Source organism: Lygodium microphyllum, chromosome 14, assembly GCF_053477565.2.
Source record: "Lygodium microphyllum isolate KBCC chromosome 14, Lygodium_microphyllum_v1.1.10, whole genome shotgun sequence".
NCBI classification, from domain to species: domain Eukaryota; kingdom Viridiplantae; phylum Streptophyta; class Polypodiopsida; order Schizaeales; family Lygodiaceae; genus Lygodium; species Lygodium microphyllum.
Genome location: NC_141148.1, coordinates 136,638,926 through 136,664,683, shown reverse-complemented (window position 1 = coordinate 136,664,683; position 25,758 = coordinate 136,638,926). Strand labels below are relative to the sequence as shown.

At 41.3% G+C, this 25,758-nt stretch overlaps 1 protein-coding gene across 1 annotated transcript in view; it reads left to right on the top strand.

Annotated features, from left to right (window-relative positions):
• The window catches only part of LOC148026152 (uncharacterized), a 145,424-nt gene extending 136,151 nt beyond the window's left edge, over positions 1–9,273 (top strand). Inside the window, exons 2-3 of the mRNA XM_087692195.1 lie at positions 8,949–9,050; positions 9,146–9,273. Of these exons, the coding sequence (XP_087548321.1) occupies positions 8,949–9,050; positions 9,146–9,205 (162 nt within the window). The 3' untranslated portion in view covers positions 9,206–9,273. The remainder of the gene's footprint in view (positions 1–8,948; positions 9,051–9,145) is intronic.
• Positions 9,274–25,758: the final 16,485 nt, after the last annotated feature.

The following is a 25,758-nucleotide window of genomic DNA, read 5'->3' as shown; positions in this document are numbered from 1 at the left end:
TAGATGTAGCTTTAGTAGTCCACACATCAGAGTGGATTAATTCCAATGGCTTCTTACTCTCTTGAACATGTTTAGGAAATGGTTTCCTTGCCTGTTTTCCAAATTGACAGGTTTCACATACCTTATGCATTTCTGCAACCTTGAATCTAGGCAATCCTGCAACAATATTTTGGGCTTGCATTGATTTAAGTCGTTGTACATTAACATGACCAATGCGTTTATGCCATATATCAATATCTGCAACTACACCGATCCCATGTGCAAACATTGCTGCACTCAATTCAGGCATGTCTGCATCCAACGTAAACATTCTGCCCTCCTTCTTTTCTTTTGCTATCAAGCGACCTTTATTTTTCATATCCTCAACAAAGCATCCATGAGAATTAAATCTAACCTGCAAGCCCTGCTCAACCATTTGACCAACAGAAACCAGGTTCTTGGTGATATTCGAGACATGAAATACATCGGACAGGTATTTCTTTTTCCCATCCTGCATAGACAAATGAATTTTTCCAATCTGCACAATAGGATGTGCAGTAGCATCACCAATCTCCACAAATCCTGGTTTTTCCATTTTCCTTGCATCCTGCATCCATTCTGCATGACATGTCATGTGGTTTGATGCACTTGAGTCAACATACCACACATCGTTGCTTTCTTCTGCATTTGTCACAGAATTGGTCATGTGCTGCACCATAAACAAATGCTCATTTCTGTCATTGCTCTGTCTACTAGAAGATGCATAATTCCCTTGTTCCAATTTTCCATTCATTATGTCATTCTACTTTTTATAGCAGTCTTTAGCCATATGACCCATTTTACCACAGTAGTAGCATTCAACATTGTTGTTTGCATTTTGGCCTCTTTGCCATCCACCATGACCTCTTTGGCTCCCCCTGCCTCTAGAGTTACCACGTCCTCCTCCATAGGATTGGTTTTTCTTGAGTTTGCTGCATATTCTGATTTCTACCACGGCCTCCAGATCGGCCTCCTCTACCTCTTCCAGCATTTGAGTAGAAGACAGTTTCTTTTGAAGTTCCTCCTGAAGAAGATGCATCACCATTTCTCTGCTCCTCAAAAATTAGAAGAGCAATCAACTCCTCAAAATTAGGAAATCTTTCACGGACGGAAATGGATGTTCGGAACTGTGCATAATCCTTTCCTAGACCATTCAAGGTCACGAAAACTATATCATCATCTTCCACTGGCGACCCAATGGAAGCAAGCGCATCTGCAATCTTCTTCACCTTTATGTGGTAGTCATTGATGCTCATACTTTCTCTTTGCACATTGTGCAACTCTTGCTTGAGCTGCATTTTCCTGGCTTGCGTATTTGTGCTATACATTTTTGACAAAGTATCCCATGCCTCCTTTGGCATACTTGCATCTTGAATATGCACAATCATAGAGTCTGAAATACTGATAGAGAGCCAATACATAACTTTTCTGGCTCTCTCATGCCATCCTTTAAATGCTTGCATTTGCTATTGATTGGGAACATCAGGAAGAACTGGTTCTTCTTCATTTCTTGCAACGAATTCCCAATATCCTTTTCCCATAAGGAAATTCGTCATTCTAAACTTCCATGCTTGGAAGTTATTCTTGTTAAGCTTTTCAGTGACAATCTGTGAAAGAGAATCAGACGCCATTATAGAACACTGCAAAAAATTCTATCACTGCAAAAAACACAGATTCAGCCTCACAAGGGAAATCTGCAAAACTGACGAAAGTGGTATTTGACCACACAGTCACTTCCTAGTGATGATTTTGCATCAACAAGAAACAAGGATGATTCTGTAACTCCCAATGTCTTTGTGCACAGGCATACGATGCAATTTCTATGGTAACTTTTCACCGACCTGTAGAACAGTGGTCGCACAACATAAATAGGGCCTTTTCCTGAGTGTGCGGAAAACTTCTGCCTCCAAAATAGGCCTCGAAATGGCCTCGAATCAAAAAAACAGGGCAACCAAGGGCTAAAGCCCTTACCCGCAGCATATACTGCCCTCTTGCTACACCACAAAGGGCGTCTCAATCTGAGACAATGCACTCTTGCACTTTTGGGTTGTGCTACCTGCAGAGACTTGCTCCCAAAACAGAAAAATAAAAGCAACACTAGTCCTCTTACCAGAACACCGCGAACTTGGTTTGCTTTCTTGAGATCCTTACCACGAACAAGGCTCTGATACCATGTCAAGATTGTGGGAGAGAAGGAAGGAGTCTCACTTGTAGCTTTCTTGCTTGCACAATGGGGGAATACACTCACAGGTGGAGGCTGAAAATAGTTTTCCTCTTCTTAGTTGTGTAAGCCAAAAAGAACTCTAGTACAAAGAAATAGAAGAACCCTATATATGGGTCTCAAACCAAACTCAACTAACTAAGGTGGCATACTAACTGAACCACGAACTAGAGTAGATAAGGATAGCTGTCATCTAGCTATTATTCATGGGTGGTGTACCAACCGCATCTGCAGCTAACAAGTCGGTGACATAAATGCACAACAGTCACCCTGGCATATCACGAGTAGAGCTCGATATCTCAACATCTACATCCCAACAAAAGAGTTCCAGCCGAATCCACTAGGATCGACTTTGATTTCCAGGTTCCAAAAATCAAACGGGTCTCCTAAAAGCCAGCTAGCATCAATAATTTCAAGTCTTCATTTCCTACATGATTACTCGAACTAAAATGACTTGCCATTACACTTGGTTCAAAGAGAATGGGAGATGAAGGGGAGTGCAATATGTCAACCCTCCTGCCCATAAGGAAAAATCCCATTGCGACCCCCTAAAACAATTCAAGTCGGTTCTACCTAGTGACTAGAAAGATAAATTTATCGTCTTCCTATTTCTATCACCGATTTAGAAAAGCTCCCAACTAACTGAGACCATCCTAGCATTGGACGGACCCGTGAAGAGTCACACCCACCTACTTCCCACCATTGATGGCGATATCATCTTTAGTTTCTTTAATTACCTGCAACACATTTATTGAAATATATACAACTAGCTTTCTTAATTAGTCCATTGAATCACACATTCCTTCACCTAATTGATCTCATGGACATGCATACAAATCAAACAAACCTTGGGTAAAAATAGATTTATTTATTATATTAAAAGTTTATTACAATTTCCATCTTTTCGACCCTGCAGAAGATATGCAGAATTCCATGAGGATATTCTACCCACCAAGATTCCTCCCTTGTAACTAGTATTAGGGTTCCAAGAATCCATCCTAGGTCACAAAGGAGCTCGTTAGATTCTAGGAGTAATGCAGAATTTACGGTCAAAGCCCCCCTTGGCATCCACATTTCTTATTGCTCGAGACTATCCCTATGGACATACCTTTCCACTACATAGAGCTGATCTAAGCCTCTCGAAGTGATAACCATGATCCCCTTGGAGTAGGGTCTCACAACTAGCTTGCGATTAACTTGGTTTGATATTTACTTTTATCACGTTTATCAATATTTTTAAATCAAAGATCTAGATTCTAGAAAATACAAACAATGCTTTCAAACATATAATGATACAATGACAATCACACCATCATATAGCTCACAACTTCACAAAACCAAGGTAGATCTTAGCCTAAGATAGCCTTACCATCTAATTAGTATCCTCCTCCCCTTAAAGAAGTCATGAGTACAATTCTTTCAACGTTGTTAAGCAAGACATGAATTTTCCATTTAGATCTAACTTACCCAACATAATTTTTTTTCCTTTAGTCGGTACTTAGAAAAATATTGCGATAATAACTTAGTGAGATGATTTACAAGACCTTTAAATAGACTTTCACTTTGTAAGTGTTAAATCTTAATCATTTTTGCATTTGACAATAAATATATCTAGTTATTTTACTAATCTCCAATGTGCATAAAGTGCTTTAGTCATTTTGTGCAATAACATCTTGCAATTATTTCCATTATGATTCTACGAATTATAATCGCAATTAAACTAACTACAAATGATAGGCAACAGTCAACTAGTTATGCGTGTATTAATACGCTCTCTAGATGAAACTATCATTTCATGTAAGTGTAAATATGGAAGCTTATATACTTAATTTTTATCACTACAAGGGAAGGGAGGAATAGCAACATTGAGTTCCAACGCAAATTAGCAACATCACTATTTGCGTTGCAAAATGTGACACAAATGCGGTCAAAACCCGAGCAGTGCATTTTACAAAAGAGGGAGGAAAAGGGAGAGAAAGAGAAGAAATGAGAGCTTCTCCCCGCCGTTGCCGCTGCCGCCGCCACTATTTGCGAAGAAGAGGACAAAGTGTAATAAGGGCGAAGAGGAGCTGTTGCAAAGAGGAGACAAAGAATCCAGCTTTTACATTGATCCCTCTTGCTTTGTTCTTGTTTTTTTCCATTTCTTTTTTTTTTTTTGTTAGAATGAGGTGCATTGAGGGAGAAAGAGAGGAAATGAGAGAGGGAGAGGAAGAAAGAAAAAGGAAGAAAGAACGAGAGAGAGAGGGAATAAACATGAAGCATAATAAAAAAAGAGAGAAAGTGAGAGAGAGAGAGGGAGGGAGGGAGAGAGGTGAATGAATGAGAAAACACGAGGGGATATAGAAAACAATGAGAGACTGTAGTCATGCAAGAGGACATTTCATGGTTAAAAGCTTGGTGAAAGAAACTCCCTACACCTTGACACATCACAAGGGACTGCACTTGAGAAGGAGTAACCAAGTGTTCACTAGTAATGGGAAGCTCAACTCAACTCACTTGTTTGGACACCTTTAACAGTGTTTTCAGAGTACTAGATAGAGGAAAAAGAGATTATGCTAACACTTCTAATACACTCACTTCCAAAGTAAGTGCTAAAGGCTCACTTCATACTTTGAGAAGTGAACTTCCACGTAGTCAACCTATAACTACTCTTAAGCTCACCTGGAACCATTTGGTGAGAACAACTTGAGTGGAGGTAGCATTAATTGTGATAGTCAAGCCCTTGGACCTCATGCATCTAGGTCATCAAAAGTAACTACATCTAAGAGATAACAACCCTAAGAAGACTAGGATCTCACCTTAATTAACCTAGCATAAGACACATCGAACATATGGCAAATTTGGAGAGCGAGAGGTGTCTTCCTCAGAAGCCACCACTTTTTTTCCTAAACCAATCACTTATTAATACTGTAGTCATGTGGGGGTAGAGAAAAAAAATAGAGGGGAGAGAGGAGGGAGAGAGAAGAATAAGTGAGAAAACCTAAAGGGGTGGATAGAAATAAAGAGAGAGGCAACAAAGAAAGAGAGAGAGAGAGTAAGAAGATAGAAAATGAGAGAGGGAGAAGAATAAAGAAAAACGAAGAGAGAACGAGAGAGAGAGAGAGAGAGAGAGAGAGAGAGAGAGAGAGAAAACTTAAAAGACAACAAAGAAATGGGGAAAGAGAGAGAGAGAGAAACGGAGGGAGGGAGATAGGAGACTGAGTGAGAAAACATAAGGGGATGGAGAGAAACAAAGAGAGGGGAAACAAAGAAAGAGAGAGAGATAAAGAAAGAGAAATGGGAGAGAACATAAAATGAAGAGCATAAAAAAATGTGCAAAGAATGTGGGAGAATCACAGAAACGAGGACAAAACCAAGATGACAGTTGACGTTATTTTTATTGAGTTACAATAGAAGAAACCCCTTCTCAAATAAATTCAAAAAAGAAAAAGAAAATGAGAACAGAAACAAATTGTTTGTCGTAACGTAAAAAAAAAGAAAAATGATGAAGGTTATGATGTTCAAGATCGCAAGGCATATCTTAATCAGTGTGTCCCATGTCCTTGCTCCCAATGCAAGCTGGCAATCAGACGAAAGCGTCATTTGTCTATAGAACACGTACGACACTTCGGCGAGTTTCAATTGGAGATAATTGATCAAGCAATTTTAGACTTTGAGAAAATGGTAAGAAAAGTGTGTATGAATCATGCATTATATTTGCAAACTAATTGAATGTCATATACAACAACAATGGATGTGACCGTAAAATTTATACAAGGAGGTGACATCTCATCCCAAGGAGGAGTGCAACTATTGTAGCCAATTAGAAGAGTTTTTGGGTGTGCGATGGATGGATTTCCTGAGCCAATCCACCACTTGGAAGGCACTATACAGTCTATACCATCAATATCAAAGGAGACAAGCAGCCTTTCAGACTTTCCTACAATCTTAGAGCTTGAGATGGAGGCAATGATCGATGCATTGATGCCCATGGATACTAATACATCTAATATACTTAGAGAGGAAGCATCCATACCATTATATAATTGATGCCGAGTATCTCGCCTTAAGATGCTACTTGCACTTCTAAGTATGCAAGCAAAATACGGGTGGAGGGATGCGAGTGTGACCGAGTTGTTCAGGTACCTTCTACGTATGCTTTGTTGATTTATTTTCGGCACCATTATAAAAAAAAAGTGTGCTTTTACAAGGTATTTTATGATTTATTTTGAGGGTGCTAAAGTATCATATATTTTCACTTGGAAATACCATGCCTGAGTCTCGTGATGATGCACGACATGCTTTACGAAAGCTTGGCATGGACTACAATAGCATCCATGCATGTGTCAAACAACAATTATGTGTTGTTTTGAGGACACTAGGAGACTATGGAGACATGTCAAAAGTGTGGTTATCACAAGTATCGATAGGACTTGCAAGGGCAAACCATCCCTCAGAAAGTTCTTAGACACTTTCCACTTATCCGCTGTATACTTCACATGTTTTATACATCGAGCGTGGCAAGCTTGACAACATTGTCATGATGCTATGCAAACATAGTGTGAGAAAGCATGGAATGCATCATCATCCAACTTCTTTATTGATCTAGAGAGTCAATGTGATCTGAGTCATTAGTACTAGTGTGAGTTGCATGGATTATCCAAAATACTAGATTTTTGGATGATTTTAGCCTATTTTTTATATTATTTATTGTAAAAATTTGAAAATTTTAAAAAAGCTTATAGATTAGGATGACATGCAAAAAGCAAGTTACTTTTTCAGCCAATTTTCGGATTTTTTATAAAAAAGACAGATTGGCAAAATCGCGCGCATCGCGATTGTTGCTGATAGGATGAAAACTGCAGTTTGAACTGGAAGAGGAAGAAGTGATTTGGGAGATCTGTGAGTAGGTGTCCTAGGGTTTTATCCCCCTTTCGGAGCCAACGGAGTTATCAGATCTGGGTTCCGAGCAGCAGAGAAGGAGCTGTAATTTTTATGCACATTTTGTTCTACAAGGAAGCTCCAGGAGATCTAATGCCTGGAGAGTGCTTCTGAGTAGTGCTAGACAAAGGATTTTAGGTTCTGTCAATACATATTGATTTGATTCATAGTTCTTTGTCATTATCGTGTTTACCTCTTGTGTATTCTTTATCTTCTCTTCAATCTCCTATCTCTACTTCCTACTATCTCTAATCCTCGGTGGATTCGACCTTTCGACAAAAACCCCTCCGACAACGTGGCATACACATAATATATCCACAGATAGAGTCCAACAAATTTCAACAGATTTACACGCATGGAGCCACATTGACTCTACTTTTCTAGGCTTTGCAGGAGAAACAAGGAATCTTCGACTTAGTCTTGCTATGGATGGCATGAATCCATTTGGTCTCCGCTCAACATCTTACAGTGTGTGGCATATAGTCCTTATTAACTACAACATCCCACCATGGCTTTCTACGAAAAAAGGACACTTGATCCTTAGCTTGCTCATTCTTGGCCGCTAAAAAATCAAGAATATGGATGTCTATCTCCGTTTGTTAGTCGATGAGCTTAAGATTCTATGGGAGAAGGGGGTCATCGTGAAAGATATGAGCAAGTGCAATGGTCGACGGTCCGCCAATATACGAGCCATTCTCATGTGGACCATGCATAACTTTTCGGGATTCTTCGAGTGCTCAGGTAAGTAGGCTTCCATTCTTGCTGGTCATATCTATCATAGCTTGTTCAAGTTTGTGTTCACTAAATAGAGGTGTTAGGACAGGTCTGGTTACCTCAGGTTATGATGCATGTCCATTATGTAGGCCACAGTCCATTGTGTGGGCCACAGTTAGACTCCCAAAGGTCACGAACCATGAAGAAGATGGTATATCAAGGACACACTACTTTCTTGTTGGAGGATCATGAATTGAGGGAAGGTTTTCTTGGATGACCTCCAACACGAATGAATGCCCAAAGTTGGTACAAGTTGAAAATGGTCCACATAGAGTCGTATCCAAATAGAATACGACGATTCTCAATTTTCTACAAGTTTCCGTATTAGACCCACTCACATATCAACTGGATCCCATGCATATTTTCAAGAATCTTGTGTATCCCCTGGGTACACTAGATGTACATGGGTCTCTTGGATATGCCCAGGAGCTTGTAAGTGGGAGAGGACACATCTTAGATATATCCCAGAGGGATATGGATACCTTATAGATGATAGGACATGAGCCATCATCATGAATAATGAGGGGAGGAGGGCGATGGCTCGTATGAGAGAGTTGTGCCAACAAGTTTTTTGGCACAATGTCTTGGATCATTGGAAGAATATACCAAAGGGGAGCAAGAACCACATGGTAGCATCCTTGCATGAGGAGTTTTTGGCACCCACCGTAGTAGATAGGTTCTCCATAGGTTGGATGATGGAGTATATGTGTGCATACATGTCACATAGACGATCAGATGCACGCAATGCACTTAAGTGTGGGGCCTCAAAGCTTGAGTGGCTAGATGTAGATGATTGGTGCCAACTCAAGGAGGAGGCTACAAATTCTCCAGGATGTTGGAGATAGCAGTGTGAGGCTTCGAAGGCAAGAGTGGTCCATCATCTTAGAAGTGGCAGCCATAGGACTTGTCTGGAGGAATTTGTAAGTTTTTCTTTTGGTCTTATCACTTATTTTTTTGCAATATCATGCGTACTTACAATCATGTTTCTAACAATTGTATTTTTTTTTCTTTGCAGCACTCCATTACAAATTGCGATCCCACCAGCCTAGAGACTCAATATATAGAGAGACATGGTCTCACCACATTGATTGATAAATTGTATGTACATGGCGGCCCAGTAAGTCACTCATCTTTCTTTTTCATAGTTACTAATTTTAATCAAAATGCATTATTGTATGGTGGATTGATATGTAGTTATTTCTTTTTTTGTAGACGGTCTATTCGATGCTCCTTTGCGGTGGGATGGAGCTTTCAGATGGAGAGGATCTATAGCCCGTGCTTATATCTGTGGAGTAAACATCCTTTTCTTTTTTGGTCTTGTGATTTATGTAGGTCTTTTTTATGCACTATATTATTATCATCCTTTGTATCTTTCCATGATTCCATGAGTGCTTTCACTAAGCGATCTTATATCTATTTTATATATCAGTCTAGTTGTGGATCCAGATATACTTTGCCTTCATTTTGACGACCATTGGTCTGGTTATTGTAGCCCTTTTTTATAGCCCAAATATAGCACATAGTGCTACATGTGGCAGGGCAGCTTACCATTGTGCCACAAATTTTTTTTTCTTTGTAACCCTCACTATTAGCATCACAAAATTACTACACATGTCGCTATTAGCATTGCAAAGTTTGCACTGCAAAATGTCGCTATTTGCAATGCTATTGGCATCGCCATAGTGATGTCCGTAGGGGTGCGGATAGCAACAGTTCTATGGTGTTGCTAATACCGATATGTCTGGTGATAATAGGGGTAATTTTTTTTGTGAACATTTTTGTCACTTTGAACGTCGGTATGAGGCTTGTATGTTGTAGTGTATATGGATGATGTCCATATACCCTAATAATTACATATTGTACCATTTAATGTAGAAGCTAACATTTTATGTAAAATATTAACAAAAACCTTATTATTTTATGTGGGGATATGAAAATAATAGCATATTTTTGAGTTGTGAATAACTTGGTTTGGCACGATGACATTGGAAATTCCATCTTTGCTTGCACTTGCTTTTGCCACACCTGATGTTCAGTTGGTAGTGGAAACTTTGGCAACCTTGGGCACTCCTATATCTTTGGCAATACCCATTCTTTGACCAATTACAATGGATCTCATGGTCTTTCTTCCTTATTACTTTGGAGCCATCATTTGCAAGTGGGTTCAAGAGATAGGGAAGTTGGAATGAATTCGAGATAGGGGAGTGCGAGAGAAGATTGCCGAGTTGAAGACTAAGACATGAGTTAATTCTTTTCCTCTCTAACCCTCTCTTTCTACCTTCCTCTCGTAACCTCTCCAAATCTCCTTGTGCCTCTCTCCAAATTGAGTAAAGGGCATGCTTTTATATAGGCAGAAGGGAGTGTATACTACCTTTCTCTTCCCCTCTCTTTTTACTCTCTTTGTGTAAAGACATCTCCTCCACTCATAGTGGTAGTGGGGAGCTTTTTTCTCTTTTATTTCATTACTGTATTTAATTTTTTAAAGAAAAGGGAGGTTCGTGAGGCTGTTGACGCCTATTTTGGTGGTAAAGAAGATATTTATAGTAAAGAAGATAAATATGATGATGGTGATGATGAAGAAGATGAAGATGCTAACAATGATGATAGTGATGATGACGACAAATAAGATTGACGATATTGATGACAATGATGATGACAACCATGATGATGAGGTGACCTTTATGGTCGTGATTAGTGGTCGTAATTTTCTTTTTTTTTTAAATGTTAGTTATTAGTTATTTTTTAGCGTTCGTTTTTGAGGTAGTAACTTTACTACTTATTAACTTACTAGCTAGTATATAAACTAATGTACTAACTAACTAGCTTATAAACTAACTCACTAAATTATATTTGTGCGGGAGTATTACAAGTAGAAAGGATACATAACAAGAAACATTTTGATAAGAGACATGATAGATTAAATCCAAGAACCATACAAGATGGGAATTAGGTACTAGTTTATGACAATAGATTAGACAACTAGCATAGTGCCATGTGTAAATTGTCCAAACAATGGTTTAAATCCTATGTGTTAAGACATGTGTTTAATAATGCTACTTATGCATTCAATGAACAATGGGACATCCATAAAACTTCCGATAGCAGCGAAAAGAATCAAAATATTCAACAGGTGAGATTCTACTACCTATCAGTTGTCGGAACTAGAAGAAAATAGTGGCCATGATACAAGGGCTAGCTAGGAAGATATGGAAGATGAAGATGCAAAGGATATGGTTGTAGAGGATGAGGAGGACTTAGAATCTAGTGGCAACTAGGACTTTGGCACATATTGGAGGATGTGTAGATTGAAAGGGGGTGGATGTCATGGCACTATGTGGACAGAGTGTGAAAACCCTTGGAGTACATCATCATCCAACTTTCTTATTAATCTAGAGGGTCAATGTCATCTTAATCATTAGTGCTAGTGTCCATAGTATGGCTAGTTCCAAAATATGGGATTTTTGGACAAGTTTAGCCTATTTTTGATATTATTTCTTATAAATATCCTAAAAAGTTGTACAAAACCTCTAGAATAGGGTGACATTAACAAAAGCAAGTTGCTTTTTCAACCAATTTTGGGAGATCTCATGAAAAAATAAGGAGCTTCCAAAATTGCATGGGCACGATTGCAGTTTACAGGCAACAAACAACACTTTCAAATTGGGAGAAGAAGAAGGAGTAATTTGTAAAAATTCTAAGAAAGTATCTTGGGGTTTTATCCCCCTTTTGGAGTGAATGGAACCATTAGATTTGTGGTCTAAGCAGCAAAGAAGAAGTCAATGTTTGGTGCATGTTTTTGGTCTATCACGGAGCTCTAGGAGATCTAATGGTTAAAGATTGCTTCCAAGTAGTCCCAGACAAGAATTTTGTTCATCTTCTCAGATTCTATCAATACATAATACTTTGATTCATTGAGCATTGTCTATATCTTTTGCAACTCTTGTTTATTATTTTTCTTCTCTCCTATATCATATTCTCTACTTCCTTCTTTCTTTGATCCTTGGTGGATACGACCTTTTGACTAAAACCCCTCTGACACCATATTTTCACCTAAAATGTTCAAATGCTTGCTATATATTCTGCTATGTATGCTAAAGGGAAAGGAGTAGTCATAGATATTGAAATATGGCATAAACCTATTAGATATACAAATGTGCAAAGGTTTAAATTAATCTAATCTAAAGGATTAGTTACATGGTTGCTTGCTTTCAGAGTTGTGGAATTTCACAAAGTGTGTGAAGGATATTTGTTTGATAAGCAAGCAAGGCAACCTTTTTTGTATGACAGAGATGTGAGAAGAAATATACCTAATGTTATGCATACAAATGTTTGGGGACCTATATAGTATGTCTTGGTGGCAACAAATAGTTTGTCACATTTATTGATGATTGTTCAATGAAGCTATGGATATATTTCATGAAGAAAAGAAGTGATGTATTTGAGCACTTCAAAACTTTCAAGGCTACTTGTTGAAACAAAAACAGACTTGAAAGTTAAGTGCTTGAGATCAAATGGAGGGAGAGAGCACCTCTCTAGTGAGTTTAGTATCTTTTTGAGGTCTCATGGAATAAAGAGACAATTTACTTGCAGGTATACCCCACAACAAAATGGGATCATAGAAAGAAAAAATAAGCGTATTGCAAAAGTTGCACAAGCATTGATGGCTGAAAATAATATGCTAGAACATTTTTTGTCTAAAGCTACTCATACTACTATCTAAATTATGAACAAAACTCCATAGGTGTAGTTCATGAGATGACCCGCAAAGAATGCTTTATATACAAGAATCTTGATGTGTCACACTTTAAACTCTTTGCTTGTATGGCGTATGATTATGTGCTAGATGAACTCCAAAAGAAGCTTGATCGAAAGGCCAAAAAATGTATTTTTATTGGATACTCTTTAGAACAGAAAGGGTATTGTTGATATAACCCTATTATAGGTGAGTTTAGAGTGAGAAAGAATGTTATGTTTTAGGAGATGACGAGTTGGCATGCATCTAGTGGTGATGCATTAGATGATGATGACGATCATGATGGTTATGTGCAAAAAGAAAAGAAAGAATCATGAAGCCTTAATGGACTAAAAATATCATTGGTACTACATCTACAGTTAGCCCTTGGTTTAGGAGACTAAAGAGTAGCCCCGCATCAGCAGGTGAATCTACAAGCATTGTAGGTGAAGACAAAGGGAAGAAAACAGTACCAGATGGTAATGATACATCCAGTAGTCATTTGGGATTTGATGGAGATTCTAGTGATTTAGAGAATTTTTATGATGAGCTTGGTATTGCTTCAGTCAAGACACCAGATTCAGAAAGAGTAATGATAATGTAAAGGCGATCCATTAACTGATCGAGTGGTACATAGGTCTAGTAGGATTAGAAACCCTATTAAAAGATTTTATTTTGAAGGTTATGTAGATACTTCATAGCAAGCACCTAGAGCATGGTCCTAACAACATCAAAGAGCATATTGTCAACATCAATAGCGACGCTAATAGCAACGGTTTGTGACGTGCATAGCAATGCCAATAGCGATGCGAGCAGTAAAATTTGCGATGCTAATAGCAACGGTAACAGGGATAATTTTTTTTTTGCACTGTGTGCTTTATGAGAGCCATACAAAATAGTTTATGCACTACTGTGTACAAAGCGCTTGCAAACAAAAAGAATGTATACTGAAATCATAAAACAGATACATGAAATAAATACATGATCGCATAAAAAGCGATTGTTACAGTCATGACAGGATATCACTAATACATAGTACATGTCTACATAGATCATGCGACTCAAAAATAAAGGTGTGTGAGCTCTAGGGATCCAAGGGCAAGCTACGCATCCTCATCCCCGAAAAGCTCGTCCCACCGCAAAGGAGCATCGAACGGACTCTGCAGAAAAAGAAACAACACATCAGTCCAGCATATAATAATGCATTCAAATATCTCATGGTAACTACGACTAAGAAAGATGAGTGACTAACAGGGCCGCCGCGTCTATACAATCGGTCGATCAATGCATTGAGACCGTGTCTCTTTGCATATCAAGTCTCAAGGCTAGTCGGATCGCGATTTGTAATGGAGTGCTGCAAAGAAAACAAAATGCTAACTGTTAGAAACATGATTGTCTGTACAAAGAATATTTCACAAAAACAAACAAGCAAAACAAAAGAAAAACTTACAAAGTCCTCCAAATATGTCCTATGGCCGCCACTCCTAAGATGATGGACCACTCCGGCCTCGAGTCGTGCCCTCGCCACCTCGCGCTGCTAACTCCAACGTCCAGGAGAATCTGTAGCCTCCTCCCTAAGTCGACGCCAGTCGTTTGCATCTAACCACTCGGGCTTTGCAGCCCCACTCTTGATTGCCTTGCATGCGTCAGATTGTCTATGTGACATGTATGCACACATGCAATCCATCATCCAGCCCGTAGAGAATCTATCTACTATGGTTGGCATCGAAAACTCCTCGTGCAAGGATGCTACTATGTAGTCCTTGCTCCCCTCCAGTATGTTCTTCCAATTATCCAAGACATTGTGCCGAAAAACTTGTTGGCACAACTCTCTCATGCGAGCCATCACCCTCCTCCCCTCATCATTCATGATGATCGCTCCTGACCTACTATTGACCAGATATCCATAACCCCTAGGAGTCTGCCTAAGATGGGTCCTCTCCCATCTGCGTCCATGCTCCTGGGCATATCCAGGAGACCCCTCTACATCCGGTGTATCGACGGGGGTAATATCTCTCAGAGTGGCACCCCTTGCTGACGGCTGCGCAAAAGCCGAAGTAACTTGAGTAGACGTCCCCACATGTGTGACAAATCCTAGAGGTGACGTAGCTCCAGTTGAATGACGAGACAGAGACACCACATCCGTGTCTCCATAGCAGCATCCCCCTGATCCCAATGCACTCCCTGCCTCTGGCACAAGTGAGAGGGGGATTTTTGGTGACAGAAAGTGCTTAAAAATAGCAAAAAATTATGAATATTAAGGGAAAAATATTCACTATCAAAGGCGGCGGCTCGATCTAGGACGATTTTAAGCGTCAAAGTGCTTTAAAGGTGCCCGAGCGACACTTGTTGATTTTTCATAAATTTTCAGAGAGTCGTGCGGGCTAGCAAGAGCTACTAGCCAATGTGGGATGCTAAGTCGGACGCCCAGGATTTTTCAGAGCTCGATTCCGAGTCCGGACGGGGAAATGGCCAAGAAATCGGTCAAGATGCGAAGGGGTGGACAAAATTTGGCCAAAGTGGGCAAGTGACCTTTGGGAGCCCAAGATTAAAAGTCACATGAAATGAAACATGCAAAATCATGGTGAGAGAAAGAGGAGGATGAAGGCGCCATCACGTCCGAAAAATGCGCCATCATGCTTAATGATCAAGCATGCAGCCTGCAAACAACCCCTGCCAATCATCATTGCCCCTCATTCCCTCCTGGATGCCAATCATTTCGCCGCCCTTCGCCCGTCAAATGATTCTCTCTTTGAGGATTTTTGATTTCAGTCTTTCTCTCTCCTCCCTCTCTCTCTTCTAAAGGCAAGTTCATGTGGGAAGAAGAAGCAAGAAGAAAGAATGATGGAGGCTTGTCCGCATGGATCGGATTGCTCCATGGGCTGGAAATGGTGATTGGTGATTGTGTTGGACATGAAGTGCTGCTGATTTTCCGATTTGCAGCCATGGACATGAAACCTAAAACACGCAAATAAGCGGTAATTCAAAATTTTCAAAGGAAATTTGAGATTTTATGGCTTTTGATTGATGAAATGTTGTTCATGTGGGCTAAAAATTGTTTATGTTGCTGTTTTCCATGAGTTCTTGCTGGTCATAATCAGAAAATCAGAAAAATATGCATCTTGTGGTTCAAAATAACATGCTAAAACACGTAAAATATGAAAAATCAAGGGAAAATGATGGTTTTTGGCATAAAAATGGAAAAGTGAATAGGAACATCAACCAAACTTTCAATTTTTTGCAAGAATGAACTAAGGGCCACAACCCATAACCTGTTTTGAATTTTCAGTAGTTAAATAATGCAGAAAATAAGAAAAAATACAAGAAAAGGGTGGAAAAACCTTAAAAAATAGGGGAAAAATATATTTTGGGTTTCGAAAAATAAGAATAAATAAGAGCAATGTTTGTGAATGTTTGTGGGGACTGAAGCATGAGGATTTGCCTCAGTTCAACCCCACCATCTTGTTCTAGTGTGTCTTTTTCCGTTTTTTTCACATAAAATGATGTCAAAATACCCTAAAAACCTATCCAACGATGCAATATTTAAACGGGGAAGGGTAGAGGAGTTGAAATATGTCTAAATGCCGTGTGAGATGATGAGAAAGTTGCTGATTTCTATGCATAGCATTTAGGATGGATGATAATTAAAATTAAGAGCTTAGTAGCACGAGGATCACCTCGGTGCTAGGCCCATGCAACGAAGCACGAACGGTAGTTGGAAACCATTAAAAGAATGGTTTTGCACTTGTGCACGATACTGTTTGCTAAATGTTTGAGCACTAGGCATCCACCAAATGCATAGAGCATGAAAAGAATTTAGAAAATATCAATGACTAGCTCTTGGACATGCATTGCAATTGGTTTATTAGAACATGACCTACGATGAGAGGCAGTGAGGTACCCATGCTGTAGGTGGACGCGGATCCTAAAGGGGAAAGTACGTGAGGAAGAAATGGTACACTCCTGGACACGCTTATTTGGTACCTTGAGCGACTTTTGTGCGAAATGTTTAGATGTTGAGCAACGCATCGAGGGGCCAATCCCCAAGGTGTAGGAGAGTCGCAGAGGGTTGACGGCATTCAGCCGTAGGAGGAACCCCATGTGTATGTGATTCGAGCCTTTTGGCTATGTGAAAGGGACTCCCTCTGAGGAGTAATATTGGGTTAGGATCAGTTGGACTACAACGTATTATAAACGCAATGTTTAGGAAGGCAGAGATTTTGATAGATGCTCCTGGCCGCGAGGCCGAGGGGTTGTCTTGTGCGTAGTGACGAGGCCCGTCTAGTGCATGAGCCAGTGCCGGCCCGTTTTTAGGTCCATCAGTGGTGCGTCTGCCGGGAGCCGCTTAAAAGTGGCGGTTCTCGAATCCTGGTTGTTTAGGGACCAACTAGCAGTTTATGCCAAAGGATACTGAGATTGATCTGTTATTTATTGATAAGCATCGTCTAGCACAAATCCAAAAGCAAGAAAGAGACGAAAGAGCTAGGCGACGTGCTGAAATTTTTAGGAGATATTCCCCTAAGCGTAGCGGTGCTGAACCCTTACGAGGGAGTGGATCTAGTGGTCTTGGGGCCACAAGCAGTAAGCTAGGAGAAGGTGGAAGCTCTAGTGCTCCCCTTCCTTCTATAAGCTAGTCCACGTCAAGTGCGGGAGGTGTTACCCCACCGTCCCTTATTCCTAGTGCAAATCCAATCCTCGTCATGGCGCAGCCTATTGCAATTCCAGCAGGAACGACGGATTTACCGGCTCTAGGTTACCCGCTACCCATTTTTAATAGGCTAGTTGAGGAAGATGCGGAACTCCACATTAGGGAGTTTCAAAAGTTGATGTTTAACTATCGCATTCAAGAAGAAGGACATTTAATGATGTTCTTCAATATGACTCTCAAAGGAAGAGCTGCTATATGGTATCATGGTTTAGAAGCCGGAACCATATTGAACATTGATGCATTTTATGGAGCTTTTCGAAGGGAGATTGCCCCCGAAAGGGGTGGGCAATATTGGTTGCGTGTACTTAACGTGACCCGCCAAGAACCACACGAGGATATTCGTGCTTATGCGAAGAAAATAAAAGAGGTTTTTCGTAAGTCGGACAGCTCTATTCCTATCCCCGCAGCTGCCCAATTGCAATATTTTCTACATGGTTTGGACTTTAATATCCAATTGCAGTTGAGTAGTGTCCCCTTGGGGGATATAGATACTGCCATTACACGAGCACAAGAGGTGGAATCCCGACTACAAGCAGCCTATGCTTCTCGAGGCAATTCAAATATGGGTTTAGTATTGGGAAACAATATGGCAATGGCCAATGGCAGTAGTGGTCAAGCGATAGCGATGGCTAACCCTAATGGGAGAGGGAACATGATACAGAATGTGCCTTTATTACCAGCTCCCCCTAGCATATCGATGCCTACGGGCAGTCAAATGGCTCCAAGTGGAGGAGGCCAAGCGGTCAATTCTAACACCATGCCTGTGGCTCAAAAACCAGTGCCTAATCGAATTGTTAGGCCGATGGAACGACATGGTAATGACCAAGGCTATGAGTCGAGTTCTTCCAATGTTCTTGGTGAGGTTAAGGACATGATGAAGCATTATACCGACATGATTACGGAGCAGTATCGACAAATAGCCATGGATGTCAACTTCCTTAAAAAACAACAAAATTTGATAGGAAGTAGATACCCAGATGAGGGCGCACCTTCGAGGTTTAGTTGCAAATGGTGTGGTGGACAACATTATCCAAGAAACTGCCCAAATGTTAAGTGCGACATTTGCGAAAAATCTGGCCATTTAGCAGCTACTTGCTGGAGTAAGATCAGTTCCCTCCAGCGAGGTAGTCGGCAACCAAGGCCTGTTAATCATCGCGTGCAAGGAAATGATTCCCAGCGAGAAGACGGGCCTAAACAAATACTTCAACGACCAAAGACTACATTGGAGGAGCTACCAAGTGGTAGTGGGGTTAGTTTGATTGAGGCTGTACGCGTGAACGATGCTGAAACCTCTAATCTACGAGCTGTTCTTACAAGAGGTCAACAGGGTAGAGAAGCCAACAAGGATAAGCCTGTCGACGAAAACCCTAAACAAGGCGACAAAGGAACGCAAGTTTTGGATCCTTCCATGGAAGGGGGACCTTTGAAGCCCATAGAAAGTAAAGCTGATAAGGAACCACCAAAGAAGAAGGTGAAAGTTAAAAAGGAGGCATTAAAGCCGGTTCAGCGACCTAAAGAGCGGATGGTTTGGCGTGAAAAGCGAGCTCTATCAAACTATCATGAATTCGATTTGGCGAGCTCTCTTTGCGAAGTCAAGCCGAATGTGAATCTTTTACAGCTTATTAAGCTTTCCCCAGGAGTACGCAAGGAATTTAGAAAGATTTTACGTACCGGGTATATCGTAGAACCTTTGGGTATTGCTCGAGTTGGTGATGACTGGTTCGAGCATGCTGAGAAGCATTGCCCAAGGGTTGCAGCCTATGTCGATGGGATATTAGTAGATTATGCCATTGTCGACACGGGATCATCTGTTAATATTATGAGTTCTGAACTGATGGAAAGGTTGGGTCTTGAGATCCAGAAAGATACCTCCACAATTCTCAGAATGGCAGATGATAGTTTGAGACAGCCGGAAGGCTGCATTACTAAGGTCCATGTCACTGTTGCAAATGTAGAATGCCTGTTGGACTTTAGGGTTATTCGTTTTGCAGGCCGTCCAAGTTACCAAGTATTACTCGGACGACCTTGGATCTTGCAAGCGGACTACCAAGTGGATATACCCACCGGTCGGCTCATATTCGGCAGAGGTGCCCAGCGTGTGGTGGTTGATGCTTATCCTGAGTCCCCGCAAAGTGAGAGAGCTCCTCTATCTTCTACATAATTGGAGACATTAGAAGATTTATCTGCCAGTGAGACATCATCGAGTGATGAGTCCAAAGAGGGATCCACCACGGAAGACATCTATCAGATCACTTTGAATGAGCTGATAGAGGGCCAAGATCATATAAGAGATGTAGATGTTATCGAGCTAGACCTTGGTACGCCTGATGATTCGCGGCCAATCAAATTAGGTTCTATCCTCAGCTCAGTAGAAAGGGAGGACTATGTGGCCTTGATCTAGGAATTCCGTGATATCTTTGCCTGGAGTTATGATGAGTTGAGAGGCATCCCTCCTAGTCTTGCTGTGCATACAATTCCGTTGAAGGAGGGCAGTTGTCCTATACGGCAGAAAGTAAGGCGTATGCCTTTCGAATTGAGGGACGGCCTGTTTGAAGAGTTACAGAAGCTTCGAAAAGCTGGTTTGATTTTTCCTGTGCAACACACGGAATGGTGTTCGCCACTTGTGATTAGAAAGAAGAATAATAATCAAATCCGTTTATGTGTAGACTTTAGGGAGCTGAATAAGCAGACAGTTAAGGACTACTACCCGTTGCCATTTATTGACCAGATTTTGGATCAATTAGCAGGTAGGGAGATATATTCATTTATGGATTGCTTTGCAGGATACAACCAAATGGCAATTGCAGAAGAGGATAAGTTGAAAACAACTTTTATCACTGTATTTGGTACTTTTGCATACCATGTGATGGCCTTTGGTTTATGCAATGCGCCTAGTTCATGGCAACGAACACCAGATAAGACATTCGGTGACATATCCCCTGAAGAGTTGAAGGTGTTTATTGATGACTTAGGGGCTGCCACCGTGAGAGAAAGGCAGTTGATCATTCTAAGAAAATGCTTTGAGCGCTGTAGACAATTTTGCATCGCCCTAAACCCACGGAAGTGTGTTTTTGGAGTACCTTATGGGCTATTGCTGGGTCATGTGGTCAGTTCGGTAGGAATTGCGACAGACCCCGAGAAGGTCAAAGTTATAGTTGCCATGGGTCCACCACGCACTCCGAAGGAAGTTCATAGCTTTCTGTCTTCGGTTGGTTACTACCGTAGATTCATCAACGCCTTAGCAGAAAGAACGTTGCCGCTTACAAATTTATTGTCCTTTAGCTGTTCGTTTGTATGGGGTGACCCTTGTAAGGTAGCATTCGAGGATGTGAAACAGGAGCTAGCAAGCGCGCCCATTTTAAAAGCACCTAAAAGAGGTGAGGTGTTCTATATATTTTCGGCAGCCACCATGTATAGTATCAGCTGTTGTTTAGCCCAAATTTGGGAAGAGAAGTGGTACCACCCGATTGCTTTTGCTAGTCGGAAGCTAGGGGTATCCGAAATCAATTATACTTACATGGAGAAATTGTGTCTAGCGATGGTCTTTGGGACCAAGAAATTCAGGCATTACATTCTCTATGAGAAAGTCGTGCTTTATACGAAGGCGGAGGGACTTTGACTATTGATGAATAAGCTACAGCCGCCTGATCGTCTAGCAAAGTGGTTGATCACTTTGCAGGAATTTGATTATGAAATCAAGAGTAAGCCACCAAGGTTGCAAGGCATCGTGGAATGTCTAGTGGACTTTGGGGAGCCGAAAGAATCTATGGCTGAAGGTAGTGACATGGAGTTGTTATTTAAAATATATACGGCATCTATTCCCTCCTGGTATGCTGCAATAACGCATTATTTATCAACAGGAGAGGCGAGATCCGAATTATCTAAAGCTGAGAGAAGGAAAATTAAGCAGCAAGCGTTAAAGTTTACTTTGATCGCAGGTACACTATATTGGCAAGGGGTTGATGACATCTATCGCCGGTGTGTGATGCCTGACGAGGTGCCATTCATTTTGGAAGAATGCCATGATTCTGCTTGCAGTGGCCATTTTGCTGGACGGCTTACAGCACAAAAGGCTTTAAGAGCAGGTTATTGGTGGCCTGCCATCTTCCAGGATGCGTTTGTGTATGTTAAGCGATGGGATATTTGCCAACGACATGATAGTCGAGAGAATAGGAAACGACCACTCACCCCTATTATGGCGATACTTCCATTTGAGAAGTGGGAAATAGACTTTGTGGGTCCTATTACTCCGTCGTCGACTACGCAAAAGAGGTACATCATTGTCGCAACTGACTACTTCAGAAAGTGGTCAGAAGCACGTGCAACAAGGAAAGATGATGCTAAAGAAACTGCTAGTTTCCTTTTAGAGCAGATAATATGCCGGTTTGGTCCGCTGAAAGAATTAGTGTCGGACCGCGGAACCCATTTCCTGAATAGGGTGATCAAAGGTTTGACAGAGATGTGGCAAATCAAGCATAACAAGACAACCCCATATAATCCGCAAGCCAATGGGCAAGTTGAAAGCACCAACAAGCAGCTTGTGAGCATCCTGTCCAAAATTGTGTCGGAAAAGAAACGGGATTGGGATAAAAAGTTATACGTGGCAGTGTGGGCCTATAATACGACCTTCAAACGAGCCACTGGCCATACCCCGTTCAAGTTAGTATATGGGGAGGAGTGTGTCTTGCCTTTAGAAATTGAGCTGCCGACTATTCGGTTTGCCATCAATCATTCTTTGAGCGATGAAGACGCACTTTTTGAGCGCTTGAAGACACTGGCACATTTAGATGAGCTTAAGTTGCAGAGCTTATTGCACCAAGAAGTGGCGAAGTGCCGAATGAAGCAGCTACACAACCTCAAAGCCAAGAAATACACCTTCAAGAGAGGACAGCTTGTTCTGTATTATGACGCACGACGTGAATTATTTCCAGGCAAGCTAGAGCCCAAATGGGACGGGCCCTATAGGATCGTTAGAATAGGAAAGAATAAATCCACAGTCTTGTTAGCTGACCTTGAGGGGATAGAATTTAAAAATAAGGTTAATCTTAATAAGATTAAACCTTATTATTTCTGATTGCACTAATGCTATGACTGCCTTGCAGGTCTAGGCGAGATCGATAAAACATCTGCAAGGAAATCGTGATAGAGGTTGATGGGTCGTCTGATCCCTTATTTAGAACACCCATATTTGGAACAGAGCTATCATCAGGGAAAGCTCATTTGGTGGAGCAAAGGATACAAGGTGATTGAGCAAGAAGGTGGGACATTTATTTGGGAGATCAAGGTCTTCTGCCATCACTGCCTACAAATTTTGACGAGCATCCCTGTTGAATTCAATGACGATGGAGCCTACAATCCACCCATTGAATATGCTGAATTTCGATTACCATAATTACGAGTAGAGTTCAGGATGGCGGGATATGTAAACCCTTTATGGACGTACACCTTGTACTTTGATGGTGCGTCTAGGGGTGCATGCAAAAAAGGAAGTGTAGGAGTTGTCATCCGAGACCCCCGACGACGCATTGTCATGAAGTTAGCTGCTTAGCTCGGGGTGAATTTTACCAATAATATGGCAGAATACAAAGCCCTAATTATGGGTTTGAATATTGCAAAGAAGGGTGGTATCCGCCAATTGTTGGTGAAAGGGGACTCTCAGTTGGTTTTAAATCAACTCAATGGGACGTACATGGTACGAAACCCCATCCTTGGCATGTACCATCATATTGCCATAGCCCTGCTAGACGGATTTGATAGAGTGTCTTTCCAGCTGATTCCACGAAATTGGAATCAGTTTGCGGATTCTTTGGCTAATTTTGCATATGAAGAAGACCTCTTCTTTAATTGTGGCCCTTGTCTCGATATATCTATTGATGGTGAGACAGGACCCGGTCGTTTGTGGGGTATGCTTTCTGAACATGCCCTCTTTGGCAGACGATGGTTGATCTGGGTGATGCAGAGGGTAAGCGAGACTCATCTGCCTTTATTATCTTGGACCCATAGACTGATTAGACGACATGTGATGCGAACACCTCTTGCAATATACGCAGGAGGGATAGGTCATAATTTAATGCACCTAGTTTAGGGCTACAAGCCCTGTTCCCCTGGGAATGGTATGCTTTGATGTCTATCATGGTTGTTTCTAGGAGGATGTTATGCATAGTATTGTTTGATTTCATTAGGCCAAGAGGGCCGATTCAGTTTTGTAGCAAAGTCATGTTTGGTTTTATTAGGCCAAGAGGGCCATTTGCCTGTCTAGTGCAGGTGTGTTTAATTGGGTTTTTGTTTTAAGTGCTGTGCTAGACAGGTTTGAAGGCAAGCTTGGAGGGAGCCTTTGTCGTGGCATCGATGGAAGCTTCTTGTGGCCAATCGAGGTGATACCTCTCCTTTACGAGTACCTTTCTTTCCTGTTATATGTGTATTTGTACTTGTCGAGGGGATACATTTTTGTTGGGGACCGGCAACCAAGGCATGAAGTCCCAGGTTGAGGTTGAGTATGTTTGAGGGAGGTTGGAGTAGTCATTGCCTCCTGCAAAGACATTGTTAGACATTGAAAGACCTGTTTTGGAAGGAAGTTCTAGTGGCCCTGTCCTACTAGCCTGCTAGGCAGCCGTTCTAGGAGTTCTTGTTAGTAGTGAGGCTGTTAGAGAAGCCTGCCAGAAGATAATAATGATGATGCCCAGAAACTCTGTACATCCTAAAAGATGAATATAAATACGAAGGTGTGTAAAAAGGGGTTCTAACCCCTCTCAAAGAAAAGAAATGAAAATATATAAGCAGTTGATCATTGCCTTGCGAAGGCCTGGTAGGTTCTTGGGGACGAATCAGACCCGGGGCCGATACCTTGTCTTCCTAGGGGTGGCTTCTTGCCAAATATAATACCAAAACAAGGAAGGCTGGAGCGAAAATAAAAGTGAGCGTTAGAAAAGGATTACGTGTCGCCTTGCGAGGGCTTGGTAGGTTCTTGGGTGCCCAGACAGGTCCTGAGGCCGATGCCCTGTTTGTCAAGATTGTGGGAGAGAAGGAAGGAGTCTCACTTGTAGCTTTCTTGCTTGCATAATGGGGGAATACACACAAGGGTGGAGGCTAAAAACAGTTTTCCTCTTCTTAGTTGTGTAAGCCAAAAGAACTCTCATACAAAGAAATAGAAGAACCCTATATATGGGTCTCAAACCAAACTCAACTAACTAAGGTGGCATACTAACTGAGCCACGAACTAGAGTAGATAAGGATAGCTATCATGTAGTTATTATTCATGGGCGGTGTACCAACCGCGTCTGCAACTGACAAGTCGGTGACATAAATACACAATGGTCACCCTGGCGTATCATGAGTGGAGCTCGATATCTGGCGTATCACGAGTGGAGCTCGATATCTCAACACTCCCCCTCGAGCTCAATCCCAATTCTTGCACACCAAGCAGGTCTCTAAACTTGCGCAGCTTCTCTGCGCCCAATGCCTTCGTAAATATGTCAGCTACCTGATCCTCTGTGCTGACATAAACTAGATCAATAAGACCTAGTAAAACCCTCTCCCGCACATAGTGATAATGCACCTCAATGTGCTTTGTTCTAGCATGATAGACTGGGTTATTTGCCAAGTGTATACTACTCATGTTGTCACAATAAATGACAACTGGCCCATCTGTAGACTGATGCATATCATAAAGTAGCTTATGCAACCAAGCTACCTCACATGCAGCCATTGCTGCACCCCTGTACTCACCTCTGTGCTCGACAAGGCAACTGTAGGCTGTTTCTTGCTGCTCCAAGTGACCGCAGCACTCCCAAAAGAGAACACATATCCACTAGTAGATCGTCTATCAGAAATACTACTAGCCCAATCAGCATCAGTGTATCCATGCAACTGTATCTGAACCCCAGTCTCATAAAATGGTCCATACTGCAATGTGGACTTCACATACCTGAGTATGCGTCTAGCTGCCTCCAAATGTGATTTCCTTGGAGCCTGCATAAACTGACTTACCAATCCAATAGCATAGCTCAAATCTGGCCTAGTAATAGTCATATAAATCAAGCTTCCTACTATGCGTCTGTACATAGTAGGGTCTTCCAGAAGCTCACCTGCATCTGCGCTCAGCTTCACATTCTGCTCCAAAGGAACTGAAATAGGCTTACAGCCTGTCATCCCATATTTGGACAGCATGTCCAATCCATACTGCCTCTGCAAGAGCTGTATCCCACTTGGTGATCTAATCACCTCAATGCCCAAGAAATAACGCAGCTCTCCCAAATCCTTCATCTCAAACTTCTGCTTCAATAGCATTTTCACATGAAGGATATCTTCATCACTGTCACCTGTCATAATCAAATCATCAACATAAATGACAAGTAGCATAATACCTTTCTCTGTTTTTCTCACATA